Raw genomic sequence first — 18,630 nt, forward strand, 5'->3', positions numbered from 1 at the left:
AGCAGTTAGCCCGAGTTTTTGTGTGGAAGATATCAGAGATGTTAGCAAAGCATTAGCTACAGTACACTAAAATGCAGAAACCTCGGACAGTCGGAACACAGTGTTTGTTTGTTTTTCTGTTGCTTTAAAATATGCACGGTCATGGTTGAAAGTGAGAAAACCACAAGTACTAAAAGTCTGTTGATATCAAATATCTGTATCACAAATTCACCGCCAGTTTCCTTCCTGGAAGTAAATATTGTTGCTGCCTCGCCGTCATGGTGACGGGTCTGTAATTAAGGGAGGTGTACAGTCATGAAACATCTTTCCACTTCCACGAATAACTCGCTCCACAAGACAGTGAGTCATCATCTGTGTCTGCAGCGCATTCTGACGGCAGCACAGGTGTACTTAAAGCTTTTCTTTCAGCATCATGTTATGATTAACGCTGTGTTAAGTATGCCATCTTTCCAGTGTGGCAGCCTGGACAACTATTGTTTGTAAGCAAAGGCTAACTAGCTAGCCAGCTACTGCCTCCTACTAGCTTATCATAACTGACATAATAAGAACAAATTATGGATCTCGTTTTAAATTCCACACGCTCCCTCGTCTTGTCTGGTAGCCAACTGTTATTACACTCAACGGATAAGACACATGAACGTCGAAATCAAACATGGGCGTGTCAGGTTCATTTGTTCAATCATTTAGCTAGGAAGTCTAAACATTTTAAAGTGTGGCGTCAACAGCCTATTTCCCTGTCATGCTTTAAAACACACACACACACACACACACACACACACACACACACACACACACACACAGAGAGAGAGAAAGAGAGAAAGAAAGATACATTCATTTATTATCTCCTCAAATATATGAGCGCGAGCAGGGCTGTGAAGCAGCAGGATCGAGGAACAGGTCCGCCCGGTCTACTCCTCCGCTGCTTTTACTGCCGACACACCTGTTGGGCAGGGAGGAGCTGAGACAGGTGGACGCTCCTTAAGGTGGAGAGGAGGCCTAGGTAAGACAGACGAGAGGGACTGAGAGGAAAGAGGAGAGGAGAGAGTGAGGAGTTGGAAGAAACACACTCGGCGCCCCCCGCAAAGATGTCGAAGGAATACTCTTCTGTGAAGCTCAGCAAGTGAGTTCTGTCCCCCCTCCTGAGTGTGTGTGTGTGTGTGTGTGTGTGTGTGTGTGTGTGTGTGTGTGTGTGTGTCAGGTTAGTTATAGTTTTATGTTACTGTCCCTTGTCTTATCTCCTTGTACTGGTTGTTTCACCTGTAATCTGTTTCATGCTGCATGGGGGCTATGTCTGTACCATGATCCTATTCGTGTTTGCACATGAGATGGCTTTCACTGTTCCCTGGACAATACAACGTTCCACAGGAGACAGGTGTCAAATTAAAGCAGCAGCAGTAGTGATCTGACTGTTAAATACAGATCCACTGTGCGTTAACCCCTTGGATTCATTATTATAACGACTAAAGATACGTGTGGGAATTTTGGAAATGAATGAATCCTCCCTCCTCTGGTCCTGTACAACTTGTTGAGTGTCTTTTTGTCACCTCGCCTGACTCCATCGCTCAACATTGCACTTATTGTTGTTTTTATCTTTACCCAAAGGGTGCAGCATCAAAGTTAACTGACTCACTTAATAAAGGTGCCACTCAACAGGCCTGTGCACTGACTCATATGGGGAAACACCGTGCCTTTTACTGCTCTAATTAAACCGAGATGGTGCATGATAGAGTGTGTAGCCTGTGGTTGTTCGAGTACACCAGTGAGTCGCCTCTTACCTCAATCAGTCTTGTTTTATGAAGTTACACATGGCAATAAATGTGTGGACTCCTAGAGAGGTTTGGCATTGTGCAACCTCTCAAAGAGATTAAGTGTTTATCTCCTGTCGGTGCAATATGTCACCCGAGGGGGACACATACTGCTGAACATTCCTGTCCAGGAGATAGGAGGGGCCGAGGGAGTGTCAGGGCAGGGCGTTTCTGCTGCAAGGTCTGTTTGTCTTCATCCTATCAGTGACACTTGAGCTTGAAAGGCAGTGAGTGAGTCAGTTAGAGAGCGCATAATGTGCTTCCAGCATTGCATTCACACTGTGTCAGATGTACAGGGTAATAGTTCAGGATTCTGGCAAGAAATAGCTTTGCATCAAGACAGAGCATGACACAGTCACAGTCCTCAATCATGAATGGACTCAGCCACATCTTGGACCTTTGCAGCAGAGATAAGAGCCTGTTTGATTAAAGGAGCACTATAAAATACTCTGGCAGATGGAAAAGCATTGAATAAATACTTGAAATGTGAAAAGTGAACAAAAAATGACTTTATACTATTATTTATCATAAAATACATTCATCTGAGGGCCTGTGTTTATTGTTTTAGTTGAATAGGAGCAAATGTGTAACAATTTTATATTCAATTATTATGAATAGTGATTATTGTTAATTGGGGGTGATTAAACGATTCTATGGTTTTTAAAAAAAATCTGTCATAGCTACCAAAAATTAATCCTTCACAATTATTGTTTGTTTTGTTGTTTTATCCCAAAAACATTAAATTTGAAAAAAAAAAATCAAAAGGAAAGAAGAAAATACCCACATTTTACCATTAAAAATATTTTGGATTAGAAAATGCAAGAAATGATAATTAAAAGGGGCACTTTGTCGATCTGGCAAAGAAATCCAAACTCAGAATTTTATGAGGTAGAAATAAAAACTGAGAAATATTATTTTTTTCCATATCAAACACAAAAGCTGTTCTCAGAGGAAAATAAGGTCCCCAGAACACTGAAGCTCCTAAGGAGGCATCGTCTGCCAAATGTAAAGCAAAGTAAAACCGTATGAAGTTGTGTGGTCCTTTACAGTCAGTTAGTGTATTTACTTTATTATTTAATGACTGACTCCTGCTCTACTTGTATACACTGTTCAGGGTCTGAGAGAGTAATTTACTGTCAATATAATTCCATCCAAAACTAACAACAGACACAGCTGGCATAACTCTTACCAGATGGAGGACCCTGGATAGCAAAGTGGGGTCCACGGTTGAATTTGTCTCACTTTTGTGGTCCTTGCTGTGAAAAAGCTAGAAAATTTCAGGTCTGATGCATCAAGATTTTCATTTGTTTTACATGCAAAGCATATGAAAATAACGGGCCTCTAAGATACGATATGATACCTTCATTGATGCCCAGCTGTCAAATAGATGTAGAGGAGTAAAGAGTTCAACATTTTCCCCTCAGTTTAAGCACAGTGGAAGTATGAAGTGGCATGACAAGACCATACTCAAGTAAAGTACAAATACCTCATGTGTAAATCAATAGTGAATGTACTTAGTCGCATTCCACCAAGTAATTGTCCTCCAGTCCTCCGCCTACTATGAGCCATAATGTCTGACTATGACTGTCACCACCCCGCTGGAGATTAGTGATGCCGTTGGCTTGATAAGAGCTGAATGGAAGGCTGTGACAGACACGTTCATCTCAGCAGTGTCACAGATGGGCAGACGACATTCCTGATCCACCCCCACCCCTCTACAAGTGTCCCCTGGGTCCTGCTTAGGGTGTGTCAGAATAAATAGTTGGCTTTCATATCAGAGTGGAGGAGGAATGACAGAACAAACACCCAGAGAGCACAAACAGGTCTGCAGGATGTGTTGATGAGTGAAATGCCAGCAAAGGAATCTTTTTTGTTCTTTGACATTCACTTTGGTGGCAGCTAATCACATGAAGAGCAGAGGTAACGTGGTCAAGCTGAAGTGCAAAGCAGCTCTTTTAATATAAATATACATTTTTCTAACCCTGTTGTGGGTTGTAACTAAATACATTTACTCAAGCACTGTACCGTTAACATTTCAATCACTTTATTTGAGCACTGTGAGTTTATACTTTTACTCCATATTGCACGTTTTACTTCACTACTTCACTATTATCTGACAGCTCACAAAACATCTAATCAACTTCCTAAATATGATGCTTTTATACACTGAACTACCTGACAGAATATAACCTCAATCAGCATTAGTTAGAATGATACAGTAATATAGCAGTCATGCAGGAGTAATTCTGCTTTTGAGTGCATTTAACTGTTAATACGTTTGTTCTTCTACTTAAAGGTCAGGTGTGTAGGATTAGGGAGGATCTACTGATGGCCATATTTTTGAGCGTTGCAGCCCTGGTGAAATTAGTCAGAATTTTCTCCCTTTGGGCCAGTGACATTTAGAAAGTCTAGGGGAGCTGTGCGATTAAATCTTTTGTATCCCCATTCAAGCTAGCCTGTCATGTCATGTAACACTATGAAACACTAATGTCAGCTAGAAGGTGGTCGAATGCTAACATTAGCGCAACAGAAATCATCAAAGATTAATAAATAAGTTGTTTTAGCTTGAAGTATGGCACGCAGTCCCTCCGGACTTATTGTCAGAGGGAGCAGGGCCCCTTCCAAGGAGTCCACCATGTTTCTACAGTAGCCCAGAACAGACAAACCAAACTTCTGCTCTAGAGAGGGCCTTTAGTGTTTGGAGCAGCTGCTGCAGCTGAGGTAGAACCCCACACACCGACGCCTTGACTTTCACCTAGCCAGCATTTCTACATTCTACTACTGCTGTTCCCTGAAGTGAACAATCTCAGCACTTCCTTTAATCACAGTAACAAGAGAATGTCTGTTTCTTTAAAGGATATCAAGAAACATCTGGAGCTTTTGCAGACAATCATGTCATTTTGACTGTCCCGTTTCTGTGTTTTTACCCAGGAGTCAGGCGAATGACCTGGCCGTGCTGGTTTTGCGCATGCAGAAGAACGCAGACAAAGTAGAGAAGAACATCCTGCAGTCAGAGGAGCTGCTGGACGAGGTAATTCTCTAGAACTGGAGACTTTGAGACCTGAGCAAGAGAGCACAAAAATACTCATTTTGATACTAGAAAGCCGTTACCTGATTAGTTTTGACCTTGAGTCCACAAGTTTGATTGACTGAGATGCTGCTGTTGTGATGGCAATACAATATGTGGTCTCAGTGAGAGTAAAAGGGTACGACACAATGCACCTCCCTTTGCTAAATTTTCTTGTGTTCTTTATTTTTATTGACTATACTGTACTTGTAAATAAGCAGGTATTAAAAGATATTTTCGAAGGAAAAGTATCAGAACTAATGCAAAATACTTTTTTGGCATGTGCAGCACTCAGAGCCCTGGAACAATTGTGATACGATTTCCAGTTATTTGATGCAATTTGAGTAACAAAACACCAAACTGTTCTTCAAAAGCTTGAACCTCACAAACACACTGCTATGCTCCTTTGGCTCATGTGCAGGACAAAAAGCGTGATGCGCAGAAAATGAACCTGATCCACCAGAAGGTGAACGCAGAAAACCTGGCGGAGGCTGAGCTGCTGCTGAAGGACCTCTTCATGGACGTGGACAAATCCAAGAAGCTGCAGCACCCGCAGGCTCTGGAGATAGAGAGAGAGTGAGTTTATTCTGCCGTGTCGAAGACACACAAACCCAGGCTTAATGCCAGCAGACACACCTAAAACTCGATATGTTACATGCCATTGAGGTATGCTGGCCGACAAAAGCATAGTTTCTACATTTTCTTCCACTGCACTCCACCCATCTACTTTCCGGTGACTGAAATACTTCTCTGTCTCAGTGTGAAAAATCTGCACGATCGCTGGGCGAGGGACTGTGCCACCCACAGGGAGCTGTATAACAAGAAGAGGGGTTTGGAGCCGACACAGAAGATCAGCTGGGGTCCACTGCTGGATGAAAAACAAGTCAGTTCGAGCTTTGGGCTAACCTGTAGTAGCTAAACATCTTTGTGACTGTGAAGTTTAACGGGGCTGTAATGCTGTAATTTACAGAAACAGTTAAATTCAGAGGCATTTGGCCCCAACCTGACGGATGTAGAGAAGCAGATTGCGGCACACAACATTCTGCACCAGGCGATCGAGGCCTACGACACCCAGCTGCAGCCCAGCACCACCACATCGCAGGTACACGCACCGGTACATCAACACATGCATGCATGCTGCAGGACGACACGCAGGACAGTTCATTTATCTTCTTCTTCTTTTGTTATTAGGAGAAGTACGACGCCCTCAGAGCGAAATATGCTAAACTTCTTGTGAGTTGGTGTTTTTTTTGTTTATTATTTGCACTTGTTGGCTCCAATGCTTTCACTCAAGTTCAGAGTGATTTGTTTATGTAATGTGTGCATCTTGCATGCATGTTGTGTGCTCTGCAGGAGAGCTCCAAGCAGAGACGCAACCACCTGGCCTCTCTGTACGAGTACATGCAGAGCTGCAATAAGGAGCTGGTCTACCTGACAGGCCAGCAGGAGAGGATCCTCAAGAGAGACTGGAGTGATCGCATGGCTGACCCCAAAAGCGTCCAGATGGAGTATGAGGTGAGGAGACAGCCACTGCATGCGTCCTGATGGTGATGCTGGTAAAAAGCAAACCTCCTCACTGATTTTTAATGTTGTTATCAGAGAGAGAAGCTGAGGAAAGAAGAACACCTCATTTTGTTTGTCAGCTTGCCTTCACACACAGTACAGTACAATTCTCCCGAGGCATGCTGCGAAACCCAACTGGTGTAACCAGTATGGTACACAGTAATGGCTAAGCTGCAGGGAGAATCTGATTTGAACGCTTGAAACATTTTCATGTCTCCTACATCCCACTGTCTCTGTTTTGATACAGAAATTCAAAAATAATGGACTACTAGCACACGAGAGTGAGATCAACCAGCTGCAGGAGGAAGGAGAGCGCCTAATTGAAAAGAAACACCCAGGCAGCCCTGCAATAGAGGTATCTTCTCTGTCAGACACAGTCTTATGACTCGAAATAACTTACACTGAACAGATTATAATCAAACTGGATTGTTTTTGTCAGTCACACAAGGAAGCTGTGCAGACCGAGTGGCAAGCCTTCCTCAACTTATGTCTAGCACAGGAAGTCCACCTGGACAACATTGAGAACTACAAGAAGGTAAAGAGCCTCTGACACTCTGACCCACCGTGCTCACGGTTCTTCTACTAAATCCAATAGCTCACTGCAGCTCAATGTTAAGAAGGGACTATTTGTTCAATGCAGTTCCAGGTGGATGCAGAGACCTTGTCCGAGTCCCTGGAAAGACTCAATTCCACTCTGGATCCAAAGTCTCTTGCCGGCAAGAGCAACCCGGAGGTCCTGCTGGCGCTGGAGGTACGACTGGTGTTTTGTTATGGTTGCTGTAACATCATTAGCATAAGGCAAACCTAGTAAACTCCAACATTTCAATGTGAGACCCCCCCAAAAAAAAACTCCTCTGTCATGCATTTATTTGGTACACTGACACCAGCCATCTAAGACATAATGTAGGTGCCAACTACAAACAGAACTCAATACATCACAAGGTTATGTGTTGAAAACTTGCTTGTAGATGTAAACATGTATGTAACACTGATCCGAACCTCTCACTGAAGTTACATAGTGCAGAAACAAGTGATGGGGAGGCAGAGTGGCTGAGACAGAGACAGCATTCACCCTGTTACAAGACACTGTACCGTCAGCATGATTTTGAAGCTGTAATTTTAAGGGAAAACATTTTTTTTCACAAATAAAAGGAGTAGGAGTAAAAGTGGAGGATTATATGTCACTTTTTTTGAGTTTTCGGTCTGAGAAGTTTCCTGTTCAGTTGCACCAGTTTTACTCACAGTGTTCGGCTCACCTCCTCACCAGTGTTGACTTACAGTGTTTGCTTAGTCTTTCCACAGTTTGCAGGCTTGCGTTCCAAGAAGCAGGTTTACTGAGTTACTTTGACACATTTTTTTTTATGTCGAACCCATAGCAGAGCTTTCATGTGTAAAAGTCCTGAGGAAAAAAAAAAACGTAAAAAATAATTGGTGCAGGGTAGTGTTCATCGCTAGAGCAGGAGCTTTAGACAGGGATGGGCTGGGGCTAGCTGGTTATCATGCTAACTTCAGTAGATATTTCTGCAATGCAATACACAGATGTCATAGTGTCTTTACATTCTGTTGATCATTTAAGTGATTTTTTTAATGTCAACTGATACCCTTATAGCTGAACGTGATCCAGGCTTTATGATACACCGTGAACCTTACATCAAATGTACATCAGGGATGTATTCAGATTATTATATACTGGTTTGCTTCTTCTCTAACCCACTGTTACCTACAGGGAGATGAACCAGCAGTGAAGAGGAACGAGCAGCGACTGGCGGCCCTCAAGGAGCTCAGCAGCAGCGTCGTGCCCCTGAAGTCACGCCGTGTCCAGCCCACTAAACCCACCACTGCAGTGTCCCTGTGTGACTGGGCAGATGAAAAGGTAGGATGTGACAAGTGGTCATTTGCAAACTGTACAGGATGACTGAAAAGTCAAAATATTCTGTTTGTGGTGTCTGAAATTTGATTTCCATCTTTTTCAGGACATAGTGAGGCGCGATGAGGTACTAAACCTCAAGTCCAACTCGAATATTAATGACTGGGAGCTTCAGGACAGCACAGGGAAAACCAGAACCCTTCCTGGGGCGTGTTTCATGGTCCCACCGCCTGATCCTGAGGCCCTGGAGAAAGTAGACAGGTACAGAGTACAAAATCATGATTGGCCAAATGTTTCACATCAATTGTTTTTTTTTTTTTACATGATTGATGAAACACTGTGTGTCTGTGTGTGTTCAGTCTGGACAGAGCCCTGAGTGGCCTGAAGAAACGTAGATCTGCACTCATGACCTCCCTGAAAACCCCCACAGTGGAGGTGGTTCGCCCTCAGAAGACAGGTGAGAAAAAAAAATACACTAAAACACAAGAGATTTGGTTTTCCCAGGCTATAAGATTACAAAAGACACTCTGATGTAATATTTGAGCTTATCTAACTTGTTATCGTAGAATAATTGTCTTTGCTCTTCCTCAGTCACTGTGCAAAGTGCTCCAGAGGATCCCAGAGCTGCAGAGTTGGCAAGTGAATTAGACAGGATCAGTAAAGCCCTTGAACAGTGCGAAGTACAAATCAAGGGACGACTCAGAGCCCCGCTGGACAACCGCAGCCCTACACAGGACCTGGCCAACAGGCTGCAAGAACATGAGGTTAGCATGAGCAACAGAATGTTTTCATAATGTGATTATATGAACTTACATTTAATCATTTTCAGAATGTTTTACTCACTTTGTCCACACATGTCCATCTTGTTGTCTTGACTGACTTTCCCTCCAGAAATCTACTCAGACTGTCAGAAAACTGGAGTCTGAGAAGGCTGCGGTGCAGAGAGAGATGGGGCCTATTCTGGCCAAGAAACCCCTCGGACCCACCGCCTCCAGCCTGCCCCCCAAACTCAGCGCTGTCAACAACAAGATCGATGACATCAGCACCCTCATTGATCTTTATAACAAGAAGTAAGAAGAAGTTATACCTTGTGGCACAGTGTAGCATGTTACCCTCGCCAGAAATACAGTGAATACGGTTAAACGCATATGTAACACATATTTTTGATGTACATATTTACATTACATATTGACATATTGCTTTGAAATGTCACGTTTTTGTTGTCAAATGTTGCACGATAAGAAACCTGGCATGGTTTCTGTTAATGACACTGGTTAGCCTTAGCGGCTAACATGTAATAAACACAATATTTTATAGGAGAGTTTATTTACTATTTTTTTGGACCTTATGAATTAAAATTAGTTGACCACTCTCAGTGTCAAATTATGTTTAGGTGCTAGGGAAAGGTGAGATCCTTTCCTTCATCTGGTTCTGCACAATAAGTTAATGGGGTCTGTCTGTGACTCCATCCAAGTTTGGTGGTAATATGTTTGGTAGTTTTTGTGTAATCCTGCTGACAAACCAACCAGTCAACAGACAAACTTAACCTCCTTGTTTAAGCTAATTACAGATTCTTCCTGTTAAAAATGAAAAGCTGTCTTTGTATGATCCGAAAACTTGCTCAATTTAATAGTAGGTAATATTAGCAAAATTTGGGTAAATATTGATTTATAACTGTTAGAATACTTTAGCATCTACTGTTTAGCCTAACAATCACTTAGCAGAGTACGCGTTTTTATTAAGAAAAAATATATTCTGAGGTCTTTTTTGTGTTATTTCCTCTCATGTCTCTCCTCTAACCACAGAGCTACAGCCTCCATGTACCTGGAGAAGCAGATAAAGAATGTGGACAGCATCGTCTCTGGGTTTGAGGAGCAGCTGGTCAAAGATGGGGTCATTCTTGATGAGCAGAAGGCCCTTCAGAATCGCAACCAGCAGCTGCAGGTGTCATGTTTTATAATGCAACCAAAGCAGGATAGGCTCACATAATTATGAGGGGATGCCCATAAGAAATACAGACCTACATGTATTGTGGATTTTTTGTGTTTTTTTAAATTTTTTTTTTTTACTTTATCTCTTTTCTTTTACTCTAATGCCAACCAGGTTATGCGTAAGAACGTGGCCTCAAAGACAGATGAGTTTAATAAACTAGGCAGAGACTTGGACCTGACAGAGCAAGCATGCAGCCCCCTGCAGCGAAGTTTCAATGAATACTGTCCAGATATCCAGCGGCAGGAGGACGAGGTGAAGAAGCTGAACAACCGTTATGTGACTGTCAATAATCAGCTCCAGGAAAGGTGAGTCAAAAGAGGGATTCAAGCATTGTTGTAATTGTGTAAGACTGTATGTTTCTATTTTTTTAAACTTTTTATTTAGGTTTAATTAGTGAAGTGGAGGTTTTTATATACATATACATATATCATTTTGCCTTAGGTCTGTTCTTGTTAAGGAAGCATCCAGTAAAAATCAGGATTTCCAGAATGGGCTTCAGTCCCTGGATTTCTTCTTGGTCAACTTGCCAAATAATGCCATCAAACCAACTGATGATGTGAAGCAGATAACAGCCAAGCAGAATTCTCAAAAGGTCAGTGGAAGTAGTTGTTTGCAAACGATATATATATCTCAACCTTTATATACAACAAACTCACATGCGTTTCAACAAAGGCATAACACTGCTTTTTCTAATCAGCTGTTGTTTTTTGAATTCTTGTCCTGTTTAGCGAGTGGTGGAGGACATCAGGAGTAAATCAAAGGAGTTAGACCGTGTCAGGAGTCTTTCCTATGATCTCCAGAGAGTCTTAAATGTGAGTTCAGAGACTATGATAACTCCTTTTTACCTTTTGCAATTTCAAGGGTAAATAGCTATGTACTTTGAAGTACTAAATTCTTCAATGTTTAAATATGTTTCCTTTCAGGAGTATGACATTAAGTCAAAAGCTTACAGTGGCACTCTGAATGATGATGACAATGACGAGGAGGATGACGATGATGATGAACCAATCCTTAAGAGACGTCAAACTTCAACTATGGCTCAGGCTGTTCAGAGAAAGGTGCAGTTATAGACGGCCTAAGGGCCTGTGTCCACATGCCTTTTTTTGGGGGGGGCACCAGCGTCTTCTTTCAGTTGTTTCTATGAGGATGAGGAGCAATCGTATGCAGCAGCATGCAGCTGCCTAGAGAAGACCACCTTATTTATTTTTTTGTGCGGCTGCTTAGGGTGCTTTTTCTCAACTTTTCAGAGAGGCACTGGTGGCGTCACCAGCCAGTTAGGCAGCCAATAATATACTCGTTTACTTGGTACTCGCCACCCATCACCCCGTTAATCCAGAGAATCAAGGAGAAGCTTATTCTGGCTGTGTCTTTCTATCCCGAGCTTTGTCAGATGGAAACTCTTAGAACTCAGGGAGTCGGTTGTCTGTACACTGAATGTTGATAGTGAGTGTTGGGCTTTTATCACCCTATGCATTACTATGGCGTTAGTAACTGTCAGTGAAAAACCAGTGTGCAGTGTTTTTTCTCTCAGCACACAAGCAACTCCTCCCTGTCCTCCTGAGTACACCGCCAACACTTTTCTGCCCCCCCAAAATGCTGTGGATACAGGTCCTAAAGAAAAACAAGAACTCATGATGCTTTTCTACTTTTCTACTACAATTTTAACTTTGCCTACTGTCTCTACTGCAGGAGAAAAACCTTCTGAACCTATTCTCTGAAGTGTCTGCAGAAAATGACCAACTGCTCAAGCAGCTGGAAATCGCAAAGAGCATCAAGGCCAGGGTATGATATAAGGAATCCAAATCAAATCATGAACAGTGATGGTAACTGTAAAATCATTCTAACCTAAAATTATTGTTTTCTGTTGGTCTGAAGTGAACATTTCTCTCTTACTTCCTTTTATTCAATCCCAGAATGAAGACGAAGTCAGTCAGGCAGTTGTCACTCAGCAGCTGCAGCTACAGAGCCAGAAGAAGGACCTTGAGGAGAGTGTTAGTCTGAAAAATGAATTAAGTGAGGAGACTGAGAGACGCTTATGTGTGGAGAAAGAACTGGAGACATATCGCAAGCGGTATTTGTCTCTGAAAAGCAGGAGAGGAGTGGAGAGGCTGGAGGAGAAGGAGGTGGTGCAATACTACCGTGACCCCAAGGTCGAGCTGGAACTACAGTCCCTGAAAAAACGGATCCAGGATGAAAATTTCAAAAGGTCAAGATTCCATTCAGAAATAGAAACTTTAAACGAGAGGATTATCAAACTCGAATTGCAGATGACTAAAATTGAGCCTAAGCTGGTGACCAAGGTCCTGACTGAGTATGAGAGAGATCCGCAGCTTGACAAAGAAGCTGCCAGGATTAGAGATGAGATGCAGAGGATACGACTGGAGCTCCAAACAAGAGATACCGAGGCTGTTCATGTGAAAACTGAGCTCACTGTGCTCGCTCAGCAGAAACCCAAAATCAGGGAGAAAGTTGTTCAGAAAGAGGTGGTGAAGTTTGAAAAGGATCCAGAGATGCTGAAAAGTGTTCTCATGTTCCAGAATGAGATTGCAGAGGAGGAATCCCATTGCAAGTCTCTAAACGATAACATCTTTGCCACAAGGAGCCAGATTAACACACTGGAGAGGGTCATTCCCACTATCCAACCCAAGATTATCACCAAGGTGGTGAAGAAAGTACAAGAAGATCCAGAAATGCTTGAAGAGTCGAAGAAACTACGTACGGCCTTGGACGAGGAGAAGGATGAGATTGCCATCTTGATGAAGGACCTGGCGACCCTTCAGCTACGCTACAGTGAAGTGGATAAGCTCAGGCCTAAAGTTGAGGTCAAAGAGATCATCAATGAGCTCTACAGAGTTGATCCTGAGACAGAAGTCGAGCTGGTGCGTCTGAGGAAAGAGCTGCAGGAAACGAGCCGTAACCGCACCGACACGGAGAAAGAAATCAACGCAGTGATAGCCACTCTGACTACCCTGCGTGCTCAGAAACCCAAAGTGGAGTACAAGGAGGTGACTCAGGAGGTGATCAAACAAGAGAAAAGTCCAGAAGTCATCAGGGAATTACAGAGGCTAAACAACCAACTTTCCCGTCTGCAAGTCAACTATGACACTACACTGGAGCTGCTCACCAGACTCGTGAAAGAGAGAGACGAGTTGAAGGCCGAAAAATCCAAGGTGGAGACCAAGCTCGTCAATAAAGAGCTCATCAAATATGAGAACGATCCTCTCCTTGAGAAAGAGGCTGACAGACTTCGGAGGAATGTAAGAGAAGAGATTCAGCAACGTCGCAGTGTGGAGGAGTGTGTCTTTGACCTCCAGAACCAATACATTCTTCTTGAAAGACAGAAGCCAGAGGAGAAGATTGTAACACAGGAAGTGGTGGTGCTTCAGAAGGACCCCAAGCAGATTCTGGAGCATGAGAAGTTGAACAGGAACCTGGATGAGGAAATTAAAGTCCGTAGAAAGCTTGAATTGGAGGTGAGACAGCTCAGAGCCTTGGTTGAAGAAAAAGAAAGTACCCTGGCTCAGATGGATGATCGCCAGAAGAAGATCAAAGTAGAGTCGGAACTCAGACAGATCAAATCTCGCATTTATGAACTTGAAAATGCTCCTGCGCCTGTTGAGGAAAAGATTGTCATCCAGGAGATTCTTAAAGTGGAGAGGGAGCCTCAGCTTGAAAAACTTATTGATGGTTTACGTGAGGACTTGGAGACTGAGTCCACTAAAATCCGTGATTTTGAGAGAGAAATTCGCAACCTGAGGGTCAGATTGGAAGTTCTGCAAAAGGAGAAGTCCGTTGAGAAGGTTGTTTACAGAGAAGTTGTTCGTGTAGAGAATGACCCAGCAGTGGAAGCTGAACGGGAACATCTAAGAGAGCTAGTAACACAGGAGAGAAATCTCAGGCGTGACCAGGAGGAAACACTTCAAAACATCAACATCAAAATAACCCATCTGCAGACATCGAAGACTGTAACTTCGCAGGAGGAGAATACTCTCATGTCCAACAGAGATGCTCTGCAGAGAGAGAAGGACGATCTCCTCAGACAGCTCAAAATGCTGGAGTCTCAAAGACAGAACATCACTATAACCTTCCAGCAACAGTCCAAGCTGATGAGTGAGAGAAACCAGTTGGCGCGACAGAGGAGTCTTAAAACATCCTCTGAAATGCAACGTCTGGAGAAACTGATCCTTGACGAAAAAGACAAAATACACCAGAAAGATGCACTTATCATCAAGCTGCAGGACAGCATTGAGAAAGAAGACCATTCTGAAACTCACACCAGAGAGTCAAGTCTTTCTACGAAGATCACCATCTTGGATCCAGAAACTGGTAAAAACTTGTCTCCCTATGATGCCTACGTGCTTGGCCTAATTGAACGTGACCACTACATCAGGCTGTCAAAGTTGGAGTGCGACTGGGAGGAAATCACTTCAAGTGGTCCAGATGGGGATACAACAATTCTACAGGATCGCAAAAGTGGAAAGCAGTACTCTATCAAAGATGCTCTGAGAGACGGTCGCTTGACCCAACTTGACCTGACGAACTACAAGGAAGGGAATATGCACATTTCTGAGCTGGCCCTCCTTGTTGTGGGGGAAAGCAAACCACCCTACGTTCCTCCAGTAACAATCCCAAGATCACCCACCAAACCCGCCCCAATGTCTCCCATGTCTCCTTTCTCCCCTTTGAGCTCGATGCAACCCTCCCTCAGGTCCTCCTACACCAACCTCGACACTCACCTTAGTGGCAGTCTGACCAACCTCAGTGGCCTCAACACTAACCGTAGTCAGAGTTTGAACAACCTCACTGCTTCAGCTGGTGACGAGTATTTCCCCATCTCTGGGATTTTCGACACCACCACTGAAAGCCGCATGTCTGTGAGAAGCGCCCTGACCCGCAAAATCATCGATAATGACACGGCTCTGACGCTGCTGGAGGCACAAGCAGCCTCTGGTGGAATCGTTGATCTCAACAAAAAGGATAAACTATCCGTTCACAAGGCAGCCGCGCAAGGTTTAATAGACCAAAGTCACATGTACAAGCTTCTGAATGCCCAGAAGGCCTTCACAGGAGTCGAGGATCCAGTGACCAAAGTGCGCCTTCCAGTGGGGCTGGCAGCACAGAAAGGGTATATTCCTGCAGAAAATGCCAGGAGGTACATGGAGGCGCAGTATCTGACTGGTGGGTTGGTGACCCCCGCTAAAGCAGGCCGCATCACTGTCCAAGAAGCTCTCGCTGGCAATCTAATCGACAGCACAACTGCTGATCAGCTGCTAGATGAGACTTCCCACACAAAAGTGCTGGTGGACCCCATCACTAAAGAGAAGATATCGTACAAGCAGGCGATGGATCGGTGTAAGAGAGACATCAGCACAGGGCTCCTGCTGCTTCCTGCAGCCTCCACTGATACCTCAAACGCCCCGTCATACTCAAACTATCGGTTCAATTCCCCCTATGGCAGATACTAGATGTTAAGTTGAAGATGTACCATGTTATATTTGCTGCAGCCACTGGTGCTAGAGGGGGTACGATAATGCTGTCTAGTAAAACAAAGATTGACATGTTCATACACATACTTGGGAAAAACTAGTGTTTGGTTCAACTGTACATTTGGGTCTATTTTTTTCAGTGGGTAGGGTTCTGCTGTGGAAACGAGGGTAATGTTTGTTGATCAAATGTTTTATTCACTGCTTTAAAAGTAAATAAACGCCACAAGCCTCACATGTATTTTCCTGTCCTGTTATTTAAAATAGTAAAAGGGCTGATCATAGGAACATATCTAAGTAAATCAAGTCAAGTTAATTCATAAAGTACAGAAGGTTTGGGGTTTTCATCTGTAATAATGCTGACAGTCATGTGATGGTCTTCATTCTGACTTCTGTTTTTTGTTATGCTAAAAGCACAGGCTCAAATCATTGGCAGTGTGAGGAAGTTCCTTGTTCCTCCAACTTTTACTCTAGTTCCAACATGAGGTTGACAGTTGTTGTTAAAGTGAACTAGGTGTATATATCATATTCATAGTATAGCATATACATAGTCATTTGTTTAAGATGCTAAACATTGCACCTGCTACAATTCTGCATGTAAGGTAGTGTCATTTCAGCACTGTTAGCATGCTGCTGTTAGCATTTAGTTCGAAGCAACACTGGCTAAATACAGGTGCACACAGCCGCTGACTGCTGACTGTAGACGCGTGTCTTTCTGTTTCAGTGCTGACTGAATCAAAATGGTTGCTTGCAATAACTTCTGGGAGGACAACCCATGCATCACACACTACGCTTACATACAATTTAACAGTCTTTTATGCAATGTTATTTCTAGGTAAATTCAACTAATTCATCACACTTTCACTGATCTTAGTTTGAAGAGCTAACTTTTCTGTTGGGCCACAGGCTACAGAAAATGACAGCTTGAGTTTACCATGAAAACTAGCAGTTAAACTAGTCCGGGATGTCCCTGTTGTGTTGATATCAAAGATGCTGGCAAAGCATCATAGTACATGCAGATGTAGAAACGTCTTCGCCATCTGATGTCTGTATTTACCTATAGCTTTAAAAGCTCCATTTGATTTCACATATCTCAACAATGTAAATAACCATCACCAGTTTCCTACTTGAATTGAATGTTGTTGCTAGTGTGACGTCTTTGTGATTCGGCCTGTTGATATTATAATGATGACACATATCTTTCCATTTGCAGAAAAAACGCGCCCCACAGGAAGGTGACTCACCCCCTGTAGCTAATACTTAATCTCGTGGCAACATAGCTGCACTTAAGGTACACGCTCGTAAAGACTGACAAGTCAGACGCTTGGAAATTATGGATTAAGGATACAGATTAAACATGACTCACGTACAAGCATGTAGTGTGTTAAGGTTAACAAGGTCAAACCCAGCAGCCTACATAGACGAGGTCTAATAAAAGACTGCCAGGGCCAATGCAGGCTTTGGAAACAAGTAGACTTAAACTAAACTAAAACATTAGTGGACAATGGACATTATGTAGTTCTGGAGTGCATTGTCTTATCAGCAGGTGTACGTGCCAGCGAAGCAATTTCCTACCAAAACAGTAAGCAAAGGTCTAAATTGCCGTTTTTCCTGACAAGGATTAACAGGTGATATTTGTTTGGGAAAAGACCCCACCTGACCCCACAGTGGAGGTTACAGTAAATGGTGTTGCGTGGGAATATGCAGCCTCTCTGCTGGTATGTCTGCCTGCCAGATTACGCGGTGACTGAGAGGACTTTGTGGGATTACTGCACATGAGCCTGTCTGGAGGCTGAAGTGGCCCCACTATGTGTCTGAGGGGGGGTGAAGGATGTTCCCTGATGACTGTGTCACCTCACTTAAAGTTGTAAGAATACATAATGCTGTAATGACAAAGCTGACATTCAGTGTGTATTGCCCTTTTTTCTTTTTTTTCGTTGTTTTTCTTCCTTTTCCTTTTAAACAAATATATACATTTTGGCAGCAGAGTGTACAGCCTCTATTTCCTATTGATGGTGCGACTGTGTATATGTGACGACTGCCTCTGTATGTAGCCTGTGAGTGATGGACATGGTAATTGGTGGCTCCTTTTTGTTTGGCTGGATTATTATTGTAGTAATACTAGAGTACTGCAGTGCTGATGGTTTAAGCCTTGACAATGAGCATTCGCACATTTGTCTCTTATTCAGTCTATAAATGATGATAATGAAGCCTCCCTGTGCGCCTGCCCTGCAATCATGCCAATATGATTTCAACTGGTATTAAGGGCACTTTTATTCAGTGAGCACTGTGCTGTATTTTCCTTCTTCATTCAACAATATCAGGAGCTGTGATAGTTTTATTTTTGTGATGAAATGAGTCAGACAGGCACTTTATTGCTGCTATTGGAAATCAATTTATTAATCCACACATACATAAACACTGATGCAACAGAAGTATATTTCTGCATTCGCTAATGACACGTAATGAGCTGCGCCTTTTTGTCAGATTAGGCAAAACGCTGAAATATGTTCATTGTTAGAAAATGTAAAACACAGTTATCACCTTAGTTAACTAATAATATGAAACAATTTGAATTTTATATCAAACAAAAAAATAGAATTAATATGTTATTCATTAGATAATAAAAAGTAAGTGTTGTAAGTTGTAAGTGAACTGATAAGATGCAACGAGCCAAGTTTCATATCAAATGATACAAAAACGAGAAAAAAAAGAGTACAAAATGACATGCTTCCTGGTTAATTCCTTATTTGAATTTCTTGGAAATTAACTGGCGACACGTAACAAGAAAACTATCAAGGAAGCATGTGACGATGTCGACACTCTGGAGAACCAAATTACCCAGTAATAAAG

General features: G+C 42.8%; 1 protein-coding gene across 2 annotated transcripts; it reads left to right on the forward strand.

The window, feature by feature from the left end:
* Positions 1-218: 218 nt before the first annotated feature.
* LOC119014807 (envoplakin-like) lies at positions 219-16,014 on the forward strand. Of its 2 annotated transcripts, XM_037090283.1 has the most exons (23): positions 219-339; positions 869-1,120; positions 4,737-4,836; positions 5,294-5,448; positions 5,632-5,755; positions 5,843-5,974; positions 6,064-6,105; positions 6,226-6,387; positions 6,683-6,790; positions 6,875-6,970; positions 7,076-7,186; positions 8,162-8,308; positions 8,409-8,563; positions 8,662-8,759; positions 8,894-9,066; positions 9,194-9,372; positions 10,108-10,246; positions 10,406-10,599; positions 10,736-10,886; positions 11,023-11,106; positions 11,218-11,352; positions 11,984-12,076; positions 12,208-16,014. In XM_037090283.1, the coding sequence occupies exons 2-23, from the start codon at positions 1,086-1,088 to the stop codon at positions 15,757-15,759; spliced, it is 6,165 nt and encodes a 2,054-aa protein (XP_036946178.1). In that variant the 5' UTR covers positions 219-339; positions 869-1,085; the 3' UTR covers positions 15,760-16,014. The 2 variants fall into 2 exon arrangements, with proteins under 2 accessions (XP_036946178.1, XP_036946177.1); XM_037090282.1 differs by having other exon boundaries at positions 275-1,120.
* Positions 16,015-18,630: the final 2,616 nt, after the last annotated feature.

This window comes from Acanthopagrus latus, chromosome 23 (genome assembly GCF_904848185.1).
Source record: "Acanthopagrus latus isolate v.2019 chromosome 23, fAcaLat1.1, whole genome shotgun sequence".
In the NCBI taxonomy this organism is placed as follows: Eukaryota; Metazoa; Chordata; class Actinopteri; order Spariformes; family Sparidae; genus Acanthopagrus; species Acanthopagrus latus.